The sequence below is a fragment of the Macrotis lagotis genome, chromosome 2, assembly GCF_037893015.1.
Source record: "Macrotis lagotis isolate mMagLag1 chromosome 2, bilby.v1.9.chrom.fasta, whole genome shotgun sequence".
Classification (NCBI taxonomy): domain Eukaryota; kingdom Metazoa; phylum Chordata; class Mammalia; order Peramelemorphia; family Peramelidae; genus Macrotis; species Macrotis lagotis.
The window spans coordinates 106,886,141-106,906,955 of NC_133659.1; the positions used below are offsets into that span (position 1 = coordinate 106,886,141).

General features: G+C 41.5%; 1 protein-coding gene across 6 annotated transcripts in view; it reads left to right on the top strand.

Annotated features, from left to right (window-relative positions):
- The window catches only part of IKBKE (inhibitor of nuclear factor kappa B kinase subunit epsilon), a 34,670-nt gene extending 14,939 nt beyond the window's left edge, over nt 1-19,731 (top strand). For 5 of the 6 annotated variants that reach the window (XM_074222532.1, XM_074222529.1, XM_074222531.1 and 2 more), the window contains 10 exons: nt 319-405; nt 3,602-3,677; nt 3,810-3,922; nt 5,602-5,678; nt 7,643-7,682; nt 9,297-9,398; nt 11,516-11,612; nt 12,696-12,805; nt 13,385-13,456; nt 14,799-19,731. In XM_074222532.1, the coding sequence (XP_074078633.1) occupies nt 319-405; nt 3,602-3,677; nt 3,810-3,922; nt 5,602-5,678; nt 7,643-7,682; nt 9,297-9,398; nt 11,516-11,612; nt 12,696-12,805; nt 13,385-13,456; nt 14,799-14,898 (874 nt within the window). In that variant the 3' untranslated portion in view covers nt 14,899-19,731. Of the gene's footprint in view, nt 1-318; nt 406-3,601; nt 3,678-3,809; nt 3,923-5,601; nt 5,679-7,642; nt 7,683-9,296; nt 9,399-9,739; nt 10,520-11,515; nt 11,613-12,695; nt 12,806-13,384; nt 13,457-14,798 lie in introns of those variants that run through there. The other variant, XM_074222534.1, reaches the window with a different exon arrangement.
- The last annotated feature ends 1,084 nt before the right edge of the window (nt 19,732-20,815 follow it).

Genomic DNA, 20,815 nt, shown 5'->3' on the forward strand with positions numbered 1-20,815 from the left:
TGGTTGGGAAGGAATGGCAGAATCTAGACCACCAGCCCCTTCCCCTTCCTCTAGCCATTCATCCCCAGTCCTCCCCAACGCTTACCTAATTACTATGGAGTTTTTATTCCCCCCCCACCTTTCACCTTGTCTTGTCCCTTCTCTATGATCCTCAACCCTGACCTGCTCCCCTAACCCAAGCCACCCCTAGATGTGCCTCCTAGAATCAGGTGGCTTCCCAGTCCCCTGAAGACCAGAGGCCCGGAGCTCAGGGTACTGGCACATGGAGGAGCCTCTGACCTCCACTGGTGTGGTGGGTGGGACTTGGATCTTCTACAGGGAGGAGCTCAAGGCCACCTGTGGGCAGACCCTGGAGACCACCCAGACAGCCCTCTTGTTCCTGAGTCCCAGCATGGGCCCTGATAGGTAGGTGTCTGAACTGAGGTGGTTGGGAAAAACTCTGAAAACCCCACCCTGATGCCCCTGACTCTGCTTGACTCCTTCCTGCATCTTATACCCATCTTCTCAGAAATCCTCTAGTATTTAACTATGGCCTTGCTGCCTTAGGAATAGGATGTACACCCTGGTGGTAGAGGCTGAAAACCTGGTTTCCTCCTCAACCCTACATTCTTTGGATGACTTGAATCCTGCTAGTCCCCTTGGAGAGGGGTAGGTGGGACCCTTTGCCCTACCTGGCTGGATTCCCAGTTCTGCCTACCTGACTATTGTACCACAAGAAAAGTCTGCTAGCCAAAGGAAGCTTAAACTTAAACTTGATAGCATTTCTCAGGCTTCACTAAACCTAAGGACACATTCACACTCACACTCACACTCATACTCATACTCACACCAGCCAGTAAAAGGAAGAGTAGAAAGATCATTGGCTCTGAACTTGGAGGATATGGGCTCCTTATTTTTGAGGTTTGTGTGACCTTGGGCAAGTCACCTCAAGCTTCAGGCCCTTCATCTGTAACATAAGAGTCGAGGGAGATGACCCATTCCAGAAGTTTCCTTCTCCTTCTTCCTTTGGGGCCTCCTGAAAAGTCTAAGGGGCTTTTCCTCCTTCTTAATGCCACAGTCCATGGTCTCCTCACCCTACCACTCTTGCTGTCATCTCAATCCCATTATACGCATAATTGAGATAGATGCCATATTGTAGGAATGATGTCTCTAAGCAGGAGCATCTCCAAAGGAGGGAGCCCAGGATAGTAAAGAGATTAAAACGAACAGAAGGATCTGTTAAAAGAACAGGGGATTTTTAGCCTGGTACAACCTAAGAGGAAACTTGATCATATGATCTGCAAGTATAGGAAGAGATATTACTATGTAGGGAAAAAAGTTTATTTTGTTCAGGTGGCAGAACTGAGAGTCATCAGGGAAAGTTGGTCCTTTCTAGGCTGGGATAGTCTTTTTTTTTTCCTCCTCTGTCTTCTTTTATTTATTTATTTTTCCTACGTGCAATGGTAGTTTTCAAGAATCTTTTTTTTTTTTTTTTTGCATTTCATTTTGCTTGTGTTCACCTTTGGGCCCGAGCCTCTGTCCAAGGCCAGGGAGCCATTCTTCTCGAGGCTGTTGGTACCCCAGCCTTTCCCATCAGTGGGAGCCATAGACTGAGAAAGAAGCCAGGCATGTCTGGGATTTTGGTTTTTGCCCTTGCCCCCAGGGAGGAGTAGGGAGTTTCCTTGAAGTAGGGCTGGCTTACTGCTGCCCGACATCTCTCTCTTCTGGGACTGTGGCAGAATCCCCATGATCATAGGGGGTAAAAGGGGAAAGGGAGGGCCTGGAAAAAATGAGGTCACAGCAGCTGGGAGGCCTGCACCCCAGACCCCCATTCTGAGGAACACTTAAACCATCCACTAGGAAGTCAGTTTGTTGTCAGGCAAATGGGGTCGAACCTGTAAATTCTCCACCTGCTGCTAATTTTCTGAGACCTTGCACAACTTAATTAACTACTCTGGACTTTAATTTCCTCATCTGTATAATAAAAGCATTGACTCCTCAGTCTGCAAAATCCCCTCCAAAATACAACCTGATTCCATTCACTTAGGAGCATATTCGGTCCTTTGTGTGTGTTGAGCCTGAGTCTGAAATCACCAACAATTCCAGGAGGGAAATTTGAGCTCTTTTAATGAGCTGGCTTTGAGTTTTGGGGAAAATCACTGCCCTAGGCCTACAGGTGATGATGCACAAAGGTATTTGTGTATGGTGGTTTTTCACCCCCTTTACTGAACTTCCCTCCCCCTTACTTCCCTCCAGTTGTTTCAAGGCAACCCAACAAATAGTAATTTAGCGTGTGCCATACAAAAATAATGGGGGCAGAAAATAGCCCTTGCCCTTAAAGAACCCACAGTGTAATGGGGGAGACAACATGCAAAAACCTATGTCCTATAGGTTAGATGAATCAGAGACAATCAACAGAGAAATGGCACTGGAAGTAAGGGGGATCCAAAAAGGTACTTGTAGAAGGGGATTAGCTGAGACTTGAGGGAAGCAGGAGATGGAGATGAGGGTGAACTTTCCAGTGACAACCAGTGAAAGTCCTGGGTCCCAGCAGAGAGATCAAGTATCCTGTGTAACAACCAAGAGACCAGTGCCACTGGATGGCAGCCTAAGACTGGAAAAATTGGAAGGGGCCAGATTATGAAAGCTTGATACTGAAAGCAATAGGGAGGTCACCTTCTCACCGCTCCCTTTTCTTTTTGCTGAGCACCCTCTCCTTTTGTCAATACCTCTGCCCCGACCCCCTTTTCAGGCCCTCCCTTGCTTCCTGATTCTTTAGATTTTTCTTGTTTTACCTCCTATGACTTAGCAACTTCTTGGTTAGTTACCATTAGATTGCTTGGGCGGGGGTGAGGCGGGTGGGGGTGGGGAGACTACTACTAGCCCCTATGGATTTCCAGCCTTATTTTAAATTGCTGTCCTTTCTATAACATTTTTTAAAAAAACCTTGAAAGTTTTGTCCTTGCAACACAAGGTAAGTTGTGCAATGATTCCCAATTTATGGATGAAAAAACTGGTGCTAAAAGTTTAAGAGGGCAAAAGGGTGAAGCCTAGGATGCTGCTGCAGCTTACTTTCCTGTGCTCTATGCCCTCAGCCAGGTTACCTGATCTTTCTCCTCCCCATTTCTCCCTCACTTCTCTACAATCTCCTTATATCAGTTTGCCTCCAAGCTAAAATTCAAGGTTCCAGACAATATCTGAGCACAGTGCTTATATTTGCATAGGAGTTGGGGGGGAGGGGTGTAGTTCTTTAGAAGATTCCTGATGAAGATAATAGAAGCAATGAGATATCTGCTGATCAATCAAGTCCCCTTCATCTTAAAATCTGGAATCTGGGTTACAGAGGAATGACACGTTCACAGTTTGTAAAAGGAGTGAATATTGTATCTCATCATTTTTATTAATTGCACACTGCAACCCATCCTTTCAAGTGAATGAATTGGGTTGAAGTAATTCAGGTGACCAGGAGTCCCTTGATCAGGACTTTCTAAATCCCGCTCCTTACTCCAGAGCACCAACCTCATAGCCTCCTATCTTACAGTATAACTTCTGCACCCATGTGAGCCCAGAAATAGAGAGAATTCAAAATCAGTCTGAAGAACATATTATTCCTTGTCTCCAGGTTTGCCTCTATGACTGGGGAGTCAGAGGTACCAGAGCTGAAGGAGGCAGCAGAGCTGAGGTCCAAGCTACAGACCGTGAGTGCAGTTGGGCTGTGGGGTGGGTGGGGCAAATCCTAGACCCACATGTCCATGCCTCAGTCTCCAAGTAAGCATCTCTGACGAGCAAGAGATTGACACGAACAAATTATTTTTCTTTTGCCTCCTTAGATTAATGAGATCCTTTCCAGGTGTTCCCAAAATATTGTGGAAACCCAAACTAGTCTAAGCAACCTGTCCTCTGAGTTGTTGAAGAACTGGGATCAGGTACATGAAGACAGAAGGTCTGTGGGATTTTCCTTTTTTTGAGGGGTGTGTTGGGAGGAGTCATAGTTTTAGGTTCATAGATCTGCAGTAGAAAGGAAATTTAGACATCATCTATTCCAAAGCCCTCACTTTACAGATGAGGAAACTGATTCCCAGAGAAGCTGTGATCTGCCCAAACTCACATTGGCAAAAAAGTTGCAAGATCAGGTTTTATTTCAAGTTCTCTGACTCCACATTCAATACACTGAAAATCTGAAAAATCCTAAAGACTTTTGTGACCTTTTCTCTTTTCCCTTCCTGTGTGATGTCTTATCCCACTAGCCTGAGTAGTGTGTTCTGGGCTTAGGGGAGATGTACATTGGAATGGGGAAACTAGGAAACATGAATAGTCCCAGTGAGAAGTGACCAAATTAAATCAAGCCTCAGTAGGGGAGGGGAGAGGGAAGGAGAGGGCATGGGACTAAAGCGAGAATTATGGTTAGATTTTAGATAAGATCCCCATTCCTGGGCAGTAAACTTGCTATTTCCCTTCCTCCAAATAAGAAATGTCCTAAAAGAAAATCTTGTAACCAGCCTTTTCTCTCTATCCCTAAGAAATCCCTTTGGCATCAGTGTCCAAAGAGTCCCTCTAGAATTAGAATTCTGGCCATAGTGGAACCCAAACCCCACCCCATCAATAGTTCCAACTTTGGAATTATAGTCAGGATGGAATGGAAAGGAAGTGAATTTGAGGGTGGAGTGAGACCCCCTTGAGAGTCTTAAAAACAAAAATAGAGCATTGTCTCTAATCTAAAATGGGGAGAACTCAGACTAGTTAAAATCTTGAAATAACCAGGACTTTTATCAAGGAAACTTGATGCTGGCCATCCTGCCTCTAGGATGACCTCATAAATCATTAAAGTTACACAATACAATCTATCCTTTATGTGAAGATTTGATAGCCAGGTGGACCTATAGAGAGATAAGCATTTATTTAATTACTGATTACATATCACATATTGTTCTGAGCAACAAGGACAAAAACAGAGAGGATAATCTCTGCTCTCAAGAAGCTTATTTTCTTTTTTTAAGTTTTAATATTTTATTCTCCCCCCAATTACATGTAAAAAAATTAACATTCATTTTAAAAAAAACTTTAAGCTCAAATTATCTCCCTCCTTCTCCTCCCCCTCTAATGAGAGGGCAAGCAATTTGATATACATGTGAAATCATGTAAAACATATTAAGGAGGTAGCATTCTGATGGGAGAAATCAATCAACTCATAAAGGGCAACTGGAAAAAAGATGAGGCAAATTAAGATAGCCTTGATAGCCTGCTCTCTTCCTCCCTCGATTCCATTGCTATTCCTAATATTTCATATGCCTCAGTGTTTGAAAATTTTCTCCTTAAGTCTGATAATAATGCTATATGCTTTATTTAGAATATATGATATTTGGGTGAAGCAGGGAAAAGGAAACCTTTGCTCAGTTTCCTCTGTATAATAACTGACACTGTTGTGTCTTTGCTGCACTGGTGAGGAAATGGCTCTTGGTCACCCCTCCATGGCACCTCCTCCTTGACCAAGAATCTTAGAAAAAAACTGTGGTGGGGTGAGGAGGGTTTGGGGATCCTTAAGCTAGCCAACTTCCTCTCCCTAACACAGATTATCTCTAATTTTTTTGACTTTCCTACTGGGATCTTTCTCTTAATCTCTAGCACTCATCGGATTCAATGCTCCCTGGATAAGATGAATGTCATCTACAAGCAATTCAAAAAAGCCAGAATGAGGCCAGGTGAGCAGCTGAGGAAGAGGGCAGGTGACCTTTTTAGCTTCCTTCATTCTCCTAGGTATTGGGACCTCTTCCATGTTAGTATAGTTCAAGGTTACAGAAAAGCATTAAAAGCTCTTGTCTTCATGGAACTTACATCTGGTTGGCAGAGAGTCAAGGAGGGAGGTGTATATATATATATATATATATATATATATATATATATATATATGTATGTATATATATATATGTCCTCTTTCCAACTTGTTGCTGAAGTATAAATACAAAATAAGTGATATGGTCATGAAGGGTTATGAGTGGAGGGAAGAAGGGCTGCTGGAGACCAATGAAAACTTTGTGGGAGAGGTTGGTCTTGAAAGACAGATGAATGAATAATATAGTTAGGGAAGGAGAACATTTGGAGAGAGGTGGCAGCATGAGCAAGAGTTAAAGAGATGGAAATTAGTGTAGCATATTCAGAGGACAGTGTTGAAGGGCTATATATGAGCCAATTGTTATTATGAGCAGGTTTGGTTGGCCAACTAGAAGGAAGATAAGACTATAGCCATAAAGTTTTAAAGGTAAGTTTATTTCATACACCTGTATTGTGGGAGTGGGGGGGTCATTGTGGTCTAGTGGAGAGAACACTACATTTGGATTTGGATTCTAGACTTCCCTAATCCATATGTATGTGGCCTTGGCTAGCTCACTTTATCATTCCAGGCCTCAGTTTCCATATTAATAAAATGAGGGGGTTGAAGTAATTGGTTAGCTCTCTAGGGTCCCTTTTTACTCTGGAATGCTGTGATAGGGTAGGGAACCATGTATATTAAAATCTAACCATATCTACCAGAAATTCATCTCTTTCTACTCACTAATGTAAAACCTCTTAGGACTCTCCCATCAATCTTCTCTCCAGAGCACCTTTCTTGGATATTGGTGAAGTGTTACTTTGTAGAAATCTAATTCTTAGAATCAGACTTGTTGAATCTCAAAGCTGAAAAAGATCTCAGAGGCTAAGTAATCCAGTCCCCACCTAAAGCAAGAAGGTCATTTCCATCAAGTGATCATCAAGTCTTGGCCTGAATACCTCTAAGGACAGGGAACTTACTCATGAAGAATGTATTTCCCTTTGAAATAGTTCTAATTGTTAGGAAGTCTAAGATGAGATCTCTTTCTACAAAATAGAAATTTAGATTAAGAAACAGGGTTTTTTCAAAGCCTTCTATTTTAGGTCATTTCCCTTATTTTAAAATTGAGGAAACTGAGGCTGGAAAAGTCTGAGGTCATAAAGGTTGCAAGTGGTAGAGTCAGAATTTGAACCCAGTCTAAGGTGATGCATAGATTTGGACCTGGATTCAGAAAGACTGAGTTTAAACCCTGCCATAAATACTAGCTATGTGATCCTGGTCAAATCACTGAAATTCTCTGGGCCCAAGTTTCCTCATCTGAACCCCTTGACTTCAAATTCAGCCCTCTTTCCTTTTTTCCTTCTGCTTCTCTTGTGCATATTGGAAATGATATTAATGTTAGAGAACAAAGTCCTGAGGGCATAGGACAAAGGACAAGGGAGATGGTGGGGAAACCCCAAAGACAGCACTACTATCCATCCACTGCTCTGGTCTAAGTGTCATAGTCTCCTAGAAGGTCAGCAGGGGGCAGCTTTTCCTAGGGAAGTGACCAAGATGACCCTGCCGGTGGTTGAAGAGGAATTCCGTTCAAACCACTGGGAGGGTGAAGAATAATAAATAAAGGCAAGCTCTTTGAAACCAGGGACAATTTCATCTCTTGTCTTGCTCCCCCCAGGGCCTGTCCCGGTGCCATTGTTGTTAGATGTTTGTTGATAGATGAATTAGCCAGTTCTAGCCTGAACCGGTTACTATGGGGGACCCAACCCTAGCTTACTGAGCCCTTCTGCCCCAGGCTCGCTGGACAGTTACTCTGAAGGGAGCTGACTCTGATTCCCTGTCTTGTTCTTGTTTGTTTAGGGTTGGGCTACAATGAGGAACAGATCCATAAACTGGATAAGTGAGTAATGGATTATGTGTGGTCCTGGGTGGCTGGGAAGGGAACAGAGAGCCCAATATTAAGGATGTCTACACCTACCTTCTGCTCCCTTCTCGGCCTGGCCATTAGCACTCCATTGAGGTAGTACTGGACTTTGATAGCATTCTTTCTAATGGGTTGATCTATGCAATTATAGATTATTTGGGGTTAAGCAAAGTGTCTAGGAAGCTCTATTTGCAATAGGGGACTTTTTAATGGCAGTAATAATGGTACACTTTTAAATGGCACAGCAATACACTAAACATTTTATATATATATATATATATATATATATATATATATATATATATATATATGTATAGTCATTCAATCCACCCAATAACCCTTTTAAGTAAATAATCCAATAATCCATTTTGCAGGTGAGGAAACTGAAGTGACTAATATTTTCACCAATTCAGAATTTTAAAGCTAGCAGAGTCTGGTTAAGTTCATTTAGTCCAACTCCTTTAAGAGAAATGAGGAATAAGAGACCTAAAGCAGGGAAGTGAATTATTCAAGGTCACACAACCAATTAATGGTAGAGCAGGGTCTCTGTACTTCCATTCCAGTGTTCTTTCCACTGGAATTCCTGTCTTAGTGGTGGTTGTGGCTGATGGTTGTTATTGTCTTAAGACTGGCAGGTCCACACAAAGCCCTCAGTGTCTCCTATGGCCAAAAGTTGGATGATGCCTTCCCTATCAGGAGGTTGGTCCAGATCTTCAGCTTGCTCAGAGTCATCAGGAAGCTCGGTGTCCACCCAACCCTTTGTTGTCCTTCCTTCCATAAAATCCTGCTCTGGTCCATCCACTTCCCCTAAGAAACCTTCTAGTAAAGTAGTGTTGGAATTTCTAGTCAGGAGACCTGGCTGTGACACTAATTGCATCATTCTCCTCATCTGTAAAATGGGAGTAGTAATACTTGTTTTACCCACCTTTCATGAACATTATGAAGAAACTGCTTTTGTTGTTGTTCAGTTGTGCTGAATTTTTGCAACCCTATTAGGGTTTTCTTGGCAGAGATAGTGGAGTGGTTTGCCATTTCCTTCTCCAGCTCACTTTACATTTGTGGAAACTGAGGCAAACAGGATTAAGTGCCTCACTTAAAGATCACACAGCTAGTTAGTGTCAGAGACCAGATTTGAATTTGAGATGAGTCTTCCTGACTCTAGGTCCATTGTTCTATTCTCTAGGTTACCTGTCTTCAGGAAAATGTTTAGAAATTCTTTTTTTTGTTACTATTGTATGAAAGTACCACACAGCTAGGTAATTATTAAGTGTCTGAGGCCGGATTTGAACCCAGGTACTCCTGACTCCAGGGCTGCTGCTTTATCCACTACGCCACCTAGCTGCCCCAACAACTTACCTTCTCCATTTGAACTTTAAGTCTTTCTTCCTCTTGAGTGTGGTACCTATTTAGATGAAAAAGATTTAGATGTGTTTTGACATTTCCATTTATTATTATGTTTTTATTGCATATCATCATTATTATTCTCACTATCACTAGGATAATGATGATGACTGGGATTTAGGAAAGGGACCAACTTTATTTTTGGTAATGACTTATAAATTATGGTCCATGCTTTGTTCTTTTTTTTAGGGTGAACTTTGGACATTTAGCTAAAAGACTCCTGCTAGTTTTTCAAGAAGACTGTGTACAGAAATATCAGACAGCTCTCCTCACACACGGCAAGAGGATGAGGTAATGGGTGAGCCCGGGTTCCTTCCTCTCCGCTGTAGCATCCCTTCCTTATCATAAAGCTCCAACATCTGCAGTAAATCATTCCCGACTGCCAGATACCATCCCATGCTCCCTTCCCTCCCCACCACCTTCCCACAACAAAATGTTAGAAGTCTTGTCAGAGAGGATTTGAGTGGAAATCTCCCAATCAGAGTCAGAAGAACAATGATGCTTAATGGTCTCCTGATAAAGATGTACCAAGGAATCAGAGAATAAGACATAGTTCTTCTTGGCCTCTACCCTTTGGGTGTCTGTTCAATTCTAAGATTCTGACCTCACTTCTTCTCATTTCCTTTGACCAGGAATGATTTCAGACTCAACTGAGCAGAGAAGGAGATGGTCACATTAAAGAATCAACATAAATCAATAGCATATGGATCTGGAAGGGGCTTCAGAGACAAGTCGTCTAGTAAAACCCTTTCATTTTACAGATGAGAAAACAGAGGCCCAGAGAGGTTAAAGTGATTTAAGCAAAGTTACACAAGTAGTTAGATGCAATGAGAAGTTCATCTGATCTTGAGGAGAGAGAGCTCTGGACTGGAAGATAGAATTTCTCTATCTTATCATATACAACCCTGGAAAGATTCAACAACTCATCAACCTTTTTTAAGCACTGGACAGAGCACCAGACTTCAGTTCAGAAAGACTCTTCTTTATAAGTTCAAATCTGGCCTCATACACTTACTAGCTGTGTAACCTTGGACAATTCACTTCACCCTTTTTGCCTGTTTCCTTATCTGTAAAATGAATTGAAGTAGGAAGTCATCCCAGTATCTTAGATAAGAAAAACCCCAAATAGGCGCATGAAGAGTCAGACATGCTTGAGTAGCAATAACACATTGGGGATACAAAGGGAAAATAGTCTCTGTCCTTACACACTTACATTCTGCTATCCTTTCTAGCTTTGATCCTCCCATGCTATATATATATATATAATTAAGCCCCACTATTTGCCAAGCAGTGTGCTAGTCACTGGAGATAGAAAGAGCTTGTACCTTTATTTGGAAGAAAGCATAGATACATATAAAATATTGACAAGAGGCACAAAATGAGAACCAAAGGCAAAAATGAAACCATCCCCCTCCTTTATGGAATTTGCATTCTTATGAGGAAAACTATACACTATAGTGTATATATATATATATATATATATATATATATATATATATAATGTATATGTATATATATACATATATATATACAGCATACATATGTTTATACATGTGCAGATACATGTAAATATGTACTGGGTATTTACACATATATAGTATGAATAGATATGGTGTGTGTATGTATATCTATCTATCTATCTATCTATCTCTCTCTCTCTCTCTCTCTCTCTCTCTCTCTATATATATATATATATATATATATATATATATATAGGAATACATATATTGTAAGGGGAGGCACAAATGTGCATCAGGAAAGCTTCTTACAGATCTTCCCAAGACTTCTTGCTCTGTGAGAGGAGTAATCAAAGCTATGAAATTTAAACATTTTGAAAAGAGGAAAATCTGCAAGAACAGAGGATGTCCTCTGCTCTTGAGCCTTTCACACACACACACACACACACACAGACAGAGAGAGAGAGAGAGAGAGAGAGAGAGAGAGAGAGAGATTCCCATCCTAGATTTATTTAAACCAGGAGAGTATAGCCTCTGAATTCAGAGTCATAGACATTGCATTTCTGCTACAGGGAAAACCCAGAAGGCAAGTAGGATCCACCTTCCCTGACATGAGCATCATAATGTGATTCCTACCATATGATAATTATGGGAACAGAGTCTAATATCAGTCAGAATTCATCATCATTATCATACTGGGGTCTATGTGAGTGGAGTACACATCTGGAGGGACAAAAGGCATTGAAGAATGAAGAATGTAAATGGCCAATTAGAGGGAAGCGGCCCCCCTTGGGGCCCAATACAGAGTCATTGGGACAGATGTGGCATGATTGGTCCCCTCTCCCCTGGGCATCCTTTTGGCCACAAATCAGATAAAATGAGAGGGATGACTGAACTAGACCCCTGCTGGGAAGAAGTCTTATGCTGAATCTTGCATTGCCTCTTCCCTAGGATAGTGCATGAGACAAGAAAACATCTCCAACTGGTCAGCAGCTCAGTAACAGCTTGTAAGACAGAAGCAAAAGAAGCCCAAGGGCAGCTCAGTAAGGTGAGTCAGTGGTACCAGTCAATTCTTAACTGCCAGGACTCCTAGAGTCATTGTGTCCATCTTTTAGCCTTGGGACAAAACTGCCCTTCACTCAGATAAGACAAGTTTAGTTTTGGGGGGGGGGGGCACATTCCAAACTCAAGCCAAGGAAGTGATGCTAGCCATGTCCCATGGGTGGTACCGGAACTGGGTGGTCCCATGGGTGGGAGGAATGGTGCTTCCTGGAACTGATTTTGTAAGTCTGTGATATCCCAGGGTGGGGCCTGTCTAAGATCTGCTGTCACATCACTCCTCCAAACAATTGCCTTGTGGCTTCACTTATCCAGGTGGATTCTACCTTAGATGAATAATCTCCAATTCTTCCTTATGTACAGGGAAAGGGGCCCAGGCTTCCACCCTTCCCTGGCTGCTTGGTTAAGGGTGTGCTCACAGTGGTGAGACCAAAGTAAGGATAACAGCTCTGATGAGCCAAGGGAGGTCTAGATAAAAGGCATGTTCCTTCAGTCAAGAACCTTCCCACTCCCATCCTCCTGCAGGGGCAACTAGGTTGCTGGGAGTCAGAAAGACCCCCCCTTTAAATGGGGCTTTAGGCACTTAATAGCAGTGTAGCCCTGGGCAAATCACTTAACTTCTTTCTGTCTCAGTTTCCTCAAGTGTTGTCCTAAGAATCAAATGAGATTATATTTATAAAGCATTTAGCCTTAATAAAGGCTTGTTTCCTTCCAGCAGACACAGGTGTATATCGACAAACTTGAACCACATACTCTACTTGTTTCAGAGGCTGGAGATTTTCCTGACCTATATGTTCTTGAATGTCCCCACCTTGCTTTCCCAGCAGCTTGTATATGCTGCATAAAGAAGAATTGAGGTGAGGTAGAAGGAAGAATTTCCCAAAGGTCTGATGCAGTGAAGGCAGTTGCCCTCTCCCAGAACCTCCTCCTGCAGAGGCTTCTAAAATAGGGTGGTGCTCATCTTTCCAGGATGGAAGCAAGAGACTGAACAAGATGACCTTTTGAAACTGCTCATAGTGATCAGAAGCTGATATATAGTGTAGGAATTGGAGCAAATTATTTTTCCTTTCAGATCCAGGACCGATTATGTCACCGGCTTTGGCAAGGCATGAAAGCAGCCCAGAGTTCTCCTCCTCCTTTTACTACTTATTCCAGATCCATGCCAAAGGATCTGGTTCTCCAGTAAGTTAGGTGGGGGGAGGGGAGCTAGGTGGTTAACTGGATAGAGCACTGAGTCAAGAGGACCTGAGTTCAGATTTGGCCTCAGACACTTACTAGCTGTGTGACCCTGGGCAAGTAAAAAAAAAAAGTCTGAAAAAGAAAACAAACAAATAAAAGTTTAGAAGGGCAGGTTAAGGAAGGGAAGACCATTGTTCTTCCTGAGGTTCTCTGGTTATAGGGATCTCACATGGCATGGCAAAAGTGACTAGGGCTTTGGTCTTAGAGTTGACCTGGTTTAGGTTCTGTCATAGACATTCGCCAGCTCGATGACCATGGGCCTCATTTGAGCTTTATTTTCCTCATCCATAAAATTAGGGGGTTGGACCTACTGATCTTTTAGGTTCCATCCAGTTCTAAATCTATGTAATGCTAGGATCTAAATCCCATGATCCTTTGGAACCAGCTCTGGAAGGAGCCTTCATGGCCATTGGGGCAACAACATGGACTGATGGATCTTCCCAAACTGTCCCTCCTGTTGTGGGATTGGCTCCTATTGATTCTGGCTGGACATTGAATCTTTCTCCTTGATTCCTCAAACAGCATTCAAGAACTCCGGGAAGAGATGAAGTTATTGGCCTTTGATCTCCAACATAATAACCAAATCATTGAGAGGTAAAGTCATAGAGATAAAGAGCATTTGTTTTCAGACTGGGCATCCACACCCACTTGGTCTGGAAAGCATCTCTGATTGTCCCAGCAGCCACTTATCCATTTTGGCCCTTTCCAGGTCATATTGCTAACCTTGATGAATAGTTGGCCTTTCTATTTAAGCTTTCAAATCTGAGAAACCATTCCAGAGTCAGATTAAGAGCCCTGGGGGTGATTTGTCCACACTTGGGTTCTGAAGCAGCCTCAGCCTATTGCTAGCAGGGCAACCTTGGACAGTTCACTTCGCCCATTTTACCAGTTTCCTCAACTGTAAAGTGGGGATAATAACAGTAATAATAATAATAAATGATAATGATAATGATAATGATAACATCTTCCTCCCAAGGTTAAGGATCACATGAGACTATATTTGTAAAGAGTTTATTTAGTAGATGATCTATAAATGCTAGCTATTATTCTTATACTTATTGGTTCAGGTCTCATTCTTCCTATACATGACCGACCCAACTGGCAATTAGTTGTGGACAAGTCTATCTTTGCTCTTGAGTCAGACCTTTTGACAGTCTGTGGATCATTTCTGTGGAGCTGTCATCTTTATAATATCCTCTGCCATGGGAGTCAGACTAAGGGAGTGACTAGAGTGATGGGCTCAAGGTCTATGCTAGCTCAGGGATAGACTTCTGGGCTCAAGGTCTCTGCTAGCTCATGACTAGAGTGCTGGGTTCAAATTTCCCCTCTGGTGGGTAGGTCACTTCCCTTGGAATTCTCCCTTCTCATCTCTGCTTCCTGGAATCACTGACTTCCTTCAGGACTCCGCTTAGACTTCCCCTTTTGCAAGAGACCTTTTCTAGCCTTCCTCTCCTGTTAGTGGCTTCCTCTGAGATTACTTTCCATTTTACACTGTCTATGTAAATGTACATAAGACTTTGCATGGAGTCTCCTTATTAGACCATGAGCTCCTTGAGGACAGACTGTCCTTTGCCTTACTTTGTTTCCCCCATTCCGCATACAATTCAACTTGTTCTTTGTCTTTCATTCTTGAAGAAGACCATGACATCAGGGGTCTTGGAGTTGACCCAGGTTAGGTCCTGTCATGACAAGCATATGAATTGGATTTCAGTGAGGGAGGCTGTGCCCAAGTCACTAGCCTCACTTCTCCCTCCAGAGCCATCTGGGTCCAGTGACCAGATATAAATCAGCAAGACTGGAGATATCCCTGGACTTGAGTGACTGGTCATAACCATGCCCCTCCCCCCCATTCCCCTAAGTTTCAGGGGAGCAGAAATGGTCTGTACATTGCTTGTCCTCAATACAAGAAGATCTAAAATATATCTTTTATTTATAGGTTGAGTGCAGTCCCATCTGCCCCTGCATCTTTGAGAGCTGAGAGTGATGTGGTGGAATCTTCAACGAGCCCTGGGTTCATCAACACTGTAGGGAACTGATCATAGGCCAAGGTCTGGCCCCATCTTTTACCTCATCCTACATTCCTTCAAACCCTCAGGCACCAGCTCTCACTGGTCTTGCCCATGGGTTTCAGTTACACTGTGAACCTACAGCACCAGGCTTCCAATTCTTCATAGAGCTGTGAAACACGTTGGATTTCCATGGACCAAGAGGGTCCTTAAGACTGACCTCTGTGGGTTAGCAAGGTTTGGTCTTGTGCCCTTCAGCTCTTACCAGGGACTGGGAAGCTAGGCAGAGAAGGTTTAGACAGACCCTCCCTATCCCCTTCAGGTTCAGAGGTTTGCTGTCCGGGGAAGAAGGGAAGAAAAATTTTCTGTGGATGCTGAGCTAAGCTGCTGTCTTACTTCCCCTGAAAATCTGATGGTGATCTGATGAGTCCATTGTGTTCTGGTGAAAAGAAATTCCATACCCCCCTGGCTATTCTCTGGCCTAATTCCAGTTCAGTAGAGTCAGACAGTATAAAGAAACATGATCATCCCTATAGAGTGAGGACCGAATCCCTGAGCTATCCCACACACTTCTCTCTGGGAGGCTTCAGAAGAGCCTGGAAAACACAGCCAGCTGACCCAATACTGTTTCTCAGCTAACAGGAGCCCCCATTCCGTGGACCTGGAGGCAATGGAGAAGTAGACCTGAAGAATCTCAGGAAAAGGACCTCAATCCCACTGAATGTATATGGTTTCACTCTTCTGTTGCCTTGTGTTTGATGGCAAAATGCCAGATCTGTTTGAGATTGAGAGTCTTCAATGAACCAAAGGGGAGGTGGGTAGGGCAGGGGAGAGGAGAATGATGACAGCATTGGAAGCAATAAGAAACGAGGGTGGGGATATTCCTTGACATCATCCCTCACCCTGCAGTTGTAGCCTCTCTCCCAAATTATTCCTGCCTTGAGTATTCCCTCAAAGAAGGCATCTTTCAGAAGTTTGACTGCCACTGTTCTATTGATGGGGGAACCTTGGAAGGATTCCATTATTGGCCTACCTACCTAACTCCTATTTCAGTGAACTACTTCAGCTTGTGTTTGGATTTGTTCATCCCTCCAATAAGCTTCAGTGTGTGAGAGGTTCAGATCTGAAGCTTTCTGATTCTGAGGTGTCCCTGATCTCTGGTTGCTTCCCAAGGATTCCAGTATTCCCTGAAGATCAATCCAAGGGATTGTGCCTGGGTCCGGAGCTTTCTCCTAGACTCATTTAAAAGACTTTCACTGTTCTCTGATCCCTGGAACCAACTTTTTTATCATTTTTTTTTTTTGGTTCAGAGACTAGAGTTGGAAGGAACTTCCAGTCCAATTTTTCTCATCTTTCCTGGCCTCCCTCTCCCTTTATAGATGAGGAAATTACCCAAAGAGGAAAAGTCTTTCCCAGTATCACCCACGATAGTCATCACAGGGGAGATTTAAACTGAGTCCTTTGGCCTGATAAACAGGGGGCTTTCTATCCTATCACAATATATCCCTTAGACAACTGTAACCAAGACCTAATTTTCCTAGGTTCTCTTTCTCTTCCTTTTGCCTTTCCTGTCTAGTAGCCATTCCTTCTTTCCCTTACCCTACCTGGATCATTTTATACATAAAATTCCTATTTGTAAGATTAAAAAAGACCATTTAATTTAGAAAAAAATATCCTAGGCTAAAGGAAATGGAAGAACAAATAAAATATTCCAATACAGAGTTGAATTTTAAGCTATTCTAGCTGTAAATAAGAGCTGCTCTTACTACCACTACTACTACTACTACCACAACTACCACCACTACTACTACTACTACTACTACTATTACTAACTTACAAAGATCTATTCTAGATCTCTGGATCTAGTTTGACCTCCATGATCCTCTTTAGGTCTAATTTCTGACTGGTGGTGACCTCTTTAGGGCTCTCAAAATATATGGGAGTATTCTACCCCAATGTATCCAAAGCATTCACAACCCTGGGTCCTCTGGACTGACTTCCATGCAGGTTTCCTCTCAACCAATCAGGAAACTGTGTGATTATTGGTCAGCTTTTAGTGATCCATCGTCACTCATAATATGGCTGGCTAGAAAATTCTTCCATCCAAAGTCGATCAGGTGGGGGAATGGAAGAGCCATCATAAGAATCATGCAATTTAAACCAGATGAATGCACCAAACTTTTTCTATCATTCAGAAAATAGAATGATTCAATCTGACTCAGATTTGGCCCCTAAAATTTACAAAAATGCCTTTATTACTACTAAAAATAACTACGTGCAGCTAGCACCTTGGAGTTTTCAAGGTACCATCCTTATAACAAACCAATATGGTAGATAATGAAGGCATTTTTGAGGCATGAGGGGTTAGTTTAATTGTTCTTAGTCACACTGTTAATACACAATAGATTCAGGATTTGAGTCACGTGTTCCAACTCCAAGTTCATCTTGTTTTTCCTCCTGTTGCCTGTCTTTCATCATATTGCCACCCATGAAAAAAGAAGCAGGGCATCACTTCCCTTCCAAACTATGTCAGGACTTGGAACTTTGGGAAGAAAGGTTTAGTTCTCTCCTACCCACCTGGGTAAGTTGTTCCTCTACAGACAACCAAAACTACATTTAAAAAAATAATTTTTAAAAATAATCTTAACTTTTCAAGATTGGGGTTGTATAAAGTTTTAAGAAGTTGTATGGAATTCTTCATTTCATCAAAGAGGTATTCAGTGATGCAGTGGAGAGAGTCTAGGTCTGGAATCAGGGAGACCTGAGTTTAAATTTGAACTCAGACACTAGCTGTGTGATCCTGAATAAATCACTTAACCCCAATTGCCTCTTAACACAAACAAACAAACAAGAAGTATTTGGGCTCCCTTGTGTTCAGGTTCCAGAAAAATTACCACATTCAAGAGTTGGAATAGATTTTAGTGGTTTGCTAGTCCAACCAATTCAGATTTATGTAAGCTTCTTGAAAATCCGGGAATTCCCAAATTTTATGGGGAAATTCAAATTGACTTCAGGTTTGGGTCTTCTGCTAACAGCTACTGCTTCCCAGCATTGATTTCTCCCTTTTCTTAAATGAAGTCAAGCTCTAATTATTATTCCTGCTAGGCTGAGTCCCATAAGATTAGGGACAAGAAGCAGGGAGATGAGTGATATATTGAAAAAGTGATGGAGGTCTAAGTGAGAAATCTTAACATGTTTAGAATGGAAAGGAAAGCACTTTGGCAAAATTTGAATCCAGATAATAGAGTAGTAGTAGTAGTAGTAGTAGTAGTAGTAGTAGTAGTAGTAGTAGTAGTGGTAGTAGTGGTAGTAGTAGTAGTAGTAGTAGTAGTAGTAGTAGTAGTAGTAAGAGCAGCTTTCATTTACAAGAGTGTTTAGAGTTTCTGACGTACTTTATATATGTTATTTCATTTGCTCTTCCAATAATCCTCTTGGGTGAGTACTATTTTCCCACTTTTATAGATGAGAAAACTAGGGCTCAAAAAGGAATAGTGATTTTCCCAGAACCATGTGGCTAAGATGGCATTTGAATGCAATGTCTTCCTGGCTCCAAGTCCATCCAAATGAAAGCCAAAACCAAAAACAAACAAAATAAACACCTCACAATACTCTTAAAACTGGACATGCCTGGCTATTCTCTATAAAACAACAACAGAAGTATCAGAGCCAGCTCTGAAAAATAAGTTCTGTATCCAAAATGAGTTCTGTATCCAAACCATTTGTTTTATCTTTGGAAATGCTAAATCTAAACAATGATGAATCTGTGATCTTATTGGGGTAGGGGTAGGCGGGGGTTCTCCATCTATACAGATCATAGCTCTCCAAAGTTTCTCATTTAGTGCAATTATCATTGTCTTTAGGTAAATCCTGAATAGAGAATCCATTGTGCTAAAGAGCTTTGATTCTTTTGACCTTTGAGAAGGAAGAGTATTAAGGGATGTCTATTTTCTATAATTCTTACATACCATATACCAAACATACCAAACTTACTTACCATATACCAACAACCAAACAACTTCTATTCCTTGGTATTGTTGATGTCTTTCATATTACTTCTTGTACACAAGTCCTCATGGGTAATATGTTGTAGCCAGGTAGTATCAAATTCAAATAGAATGGGATCCACAAACTCATACATAAAGATTCCTTTGGACTTAACAATAGCTTAGTTTTAAAATATGTTATTCATGTTTTAATGTATTTTTATCTATTTTGCCAAATATTTCCTAATTAAGTGTTAGTCTGAATGGGGAGACTTCGGGAGTGTTTGGGGGCTCATGAAGTCTACAGGCCTTATGTTTGATACCTCTCCTATAGTCTACTTATACCTACCATATATCTCCATAATTTAGATAGCTATACTAATATATATACATACATACATATATACATATATACATACATACATACATAACCAGGTAGATGATAGATGAATAGGTAGACCATTTATTAAGTTCATACTTGCCAGGCACCATGCTAAGAACCAGGGAGAAAACAAGCAAATATGACCGTCCCTACCCTCAAGGAACTTACATACGGATGGGGGAAAGTGAACAATTCATTTTGACTATTTGAAATATCCAAATTACCTACAAAGACATGTAAAAGAAGATGCTATCAGCATCTAGAGGAAGAACTGATAAATAGAAATAGGTATAGATTGATTTTACATATTTATACATATTTGTTCTAAGAGTATCCTGAGTTGGGGAGGGAAGAAAAAAGGAAATAAAAAAAAATTTACAAGATAACTTTGTCATATATTTAAAAAGAATAGCAAGTTATACATAACAGATTTGCAGTTTCATGTGCAATGATCCTTTTTTATTATACTGTGTTATGGAGATGCTTATTTTATTCCATAAATTAAGAATAAAATAAATACAAAAAATTTTTTAAAGAAAAAAAGGGTAGGGGGCAGCTAGGTGGCACAGTGGATAGAGCACTGGCCCTGGAGTCAGGAGTACCTGACTTCAAATCAAGCCTCAGACATTTAATAATTACCTAGTTGTGTGGCCTTGGGTAAGCCACTTAACTCCATTGCCTTGCAAAAAAAACCCTAAAAAAAAGTATATGAGTTCAAATGCTGCCTCAGACACCTAATAATTGCCTAGCTGTGTGACCTTGGGCAAGTCACTCAACACCATTGCCTTGAATAAATAAAATTTTAAAAAGATAAGAAAAGAAAGGGGAGAGAAGAGTGCCTACAATGCATCAAAGGAGGAGTCTGAATATGGATATAGTCAAGTTGAAAGGGAGGAGAAACTTGACTGAGATCCTTCCATGACTGATGGTCTGCAAGCAAAGAGACATCAATGAGGAGAGAAGGGCTATAGATAAGAAGTTTTCCCAGAGGCAACTAAGCAGTATAGTAGATAGAGTTCTGGGCCTGAAGTCAGGAAGTCTTGAGTTCAAATTCAGCCTCCCACACTTGCTAACTGTGGGACCCTGGGCCAGTCATTTAACCTCTGCTTGCCTCAAATTCTTAGTAATAGTACCTACTTCCCAGGGTTGTTGGAAGGATCAAATGTGCAAAATGCCTGAGACACAGTTGACACTTAATAAATGTTTATTTCCTTCCTTCCTAGGGTAGTTTCCATTTGCTGTTTGAGTCATCTGTAATTTTCCCAAAGCTATCTAGTTGTAACTGCTCCTCCTAGCTCATTATTGAGCATTTTGGGGTGTGTATACATATATCTTTAGATAAATATACTCATATGTTGCATTTGGTTGGTTCTTGTTCTTCTTTATTGAAGAAGACCAAAATGACATCACTATGTTTGAGACAAATTATAGTGTGTCTGAATGTGACTGATCAGACCAATACAAAATCAGAATGCTCTACCACAGTTGGGCATAAATAGTCTATGTGAACACCTGAGGTGGGTACTCTAAACTTACACATTTCATGTTTCCTTTGAGTTACTTCAATTCTGCCTTCCTCATA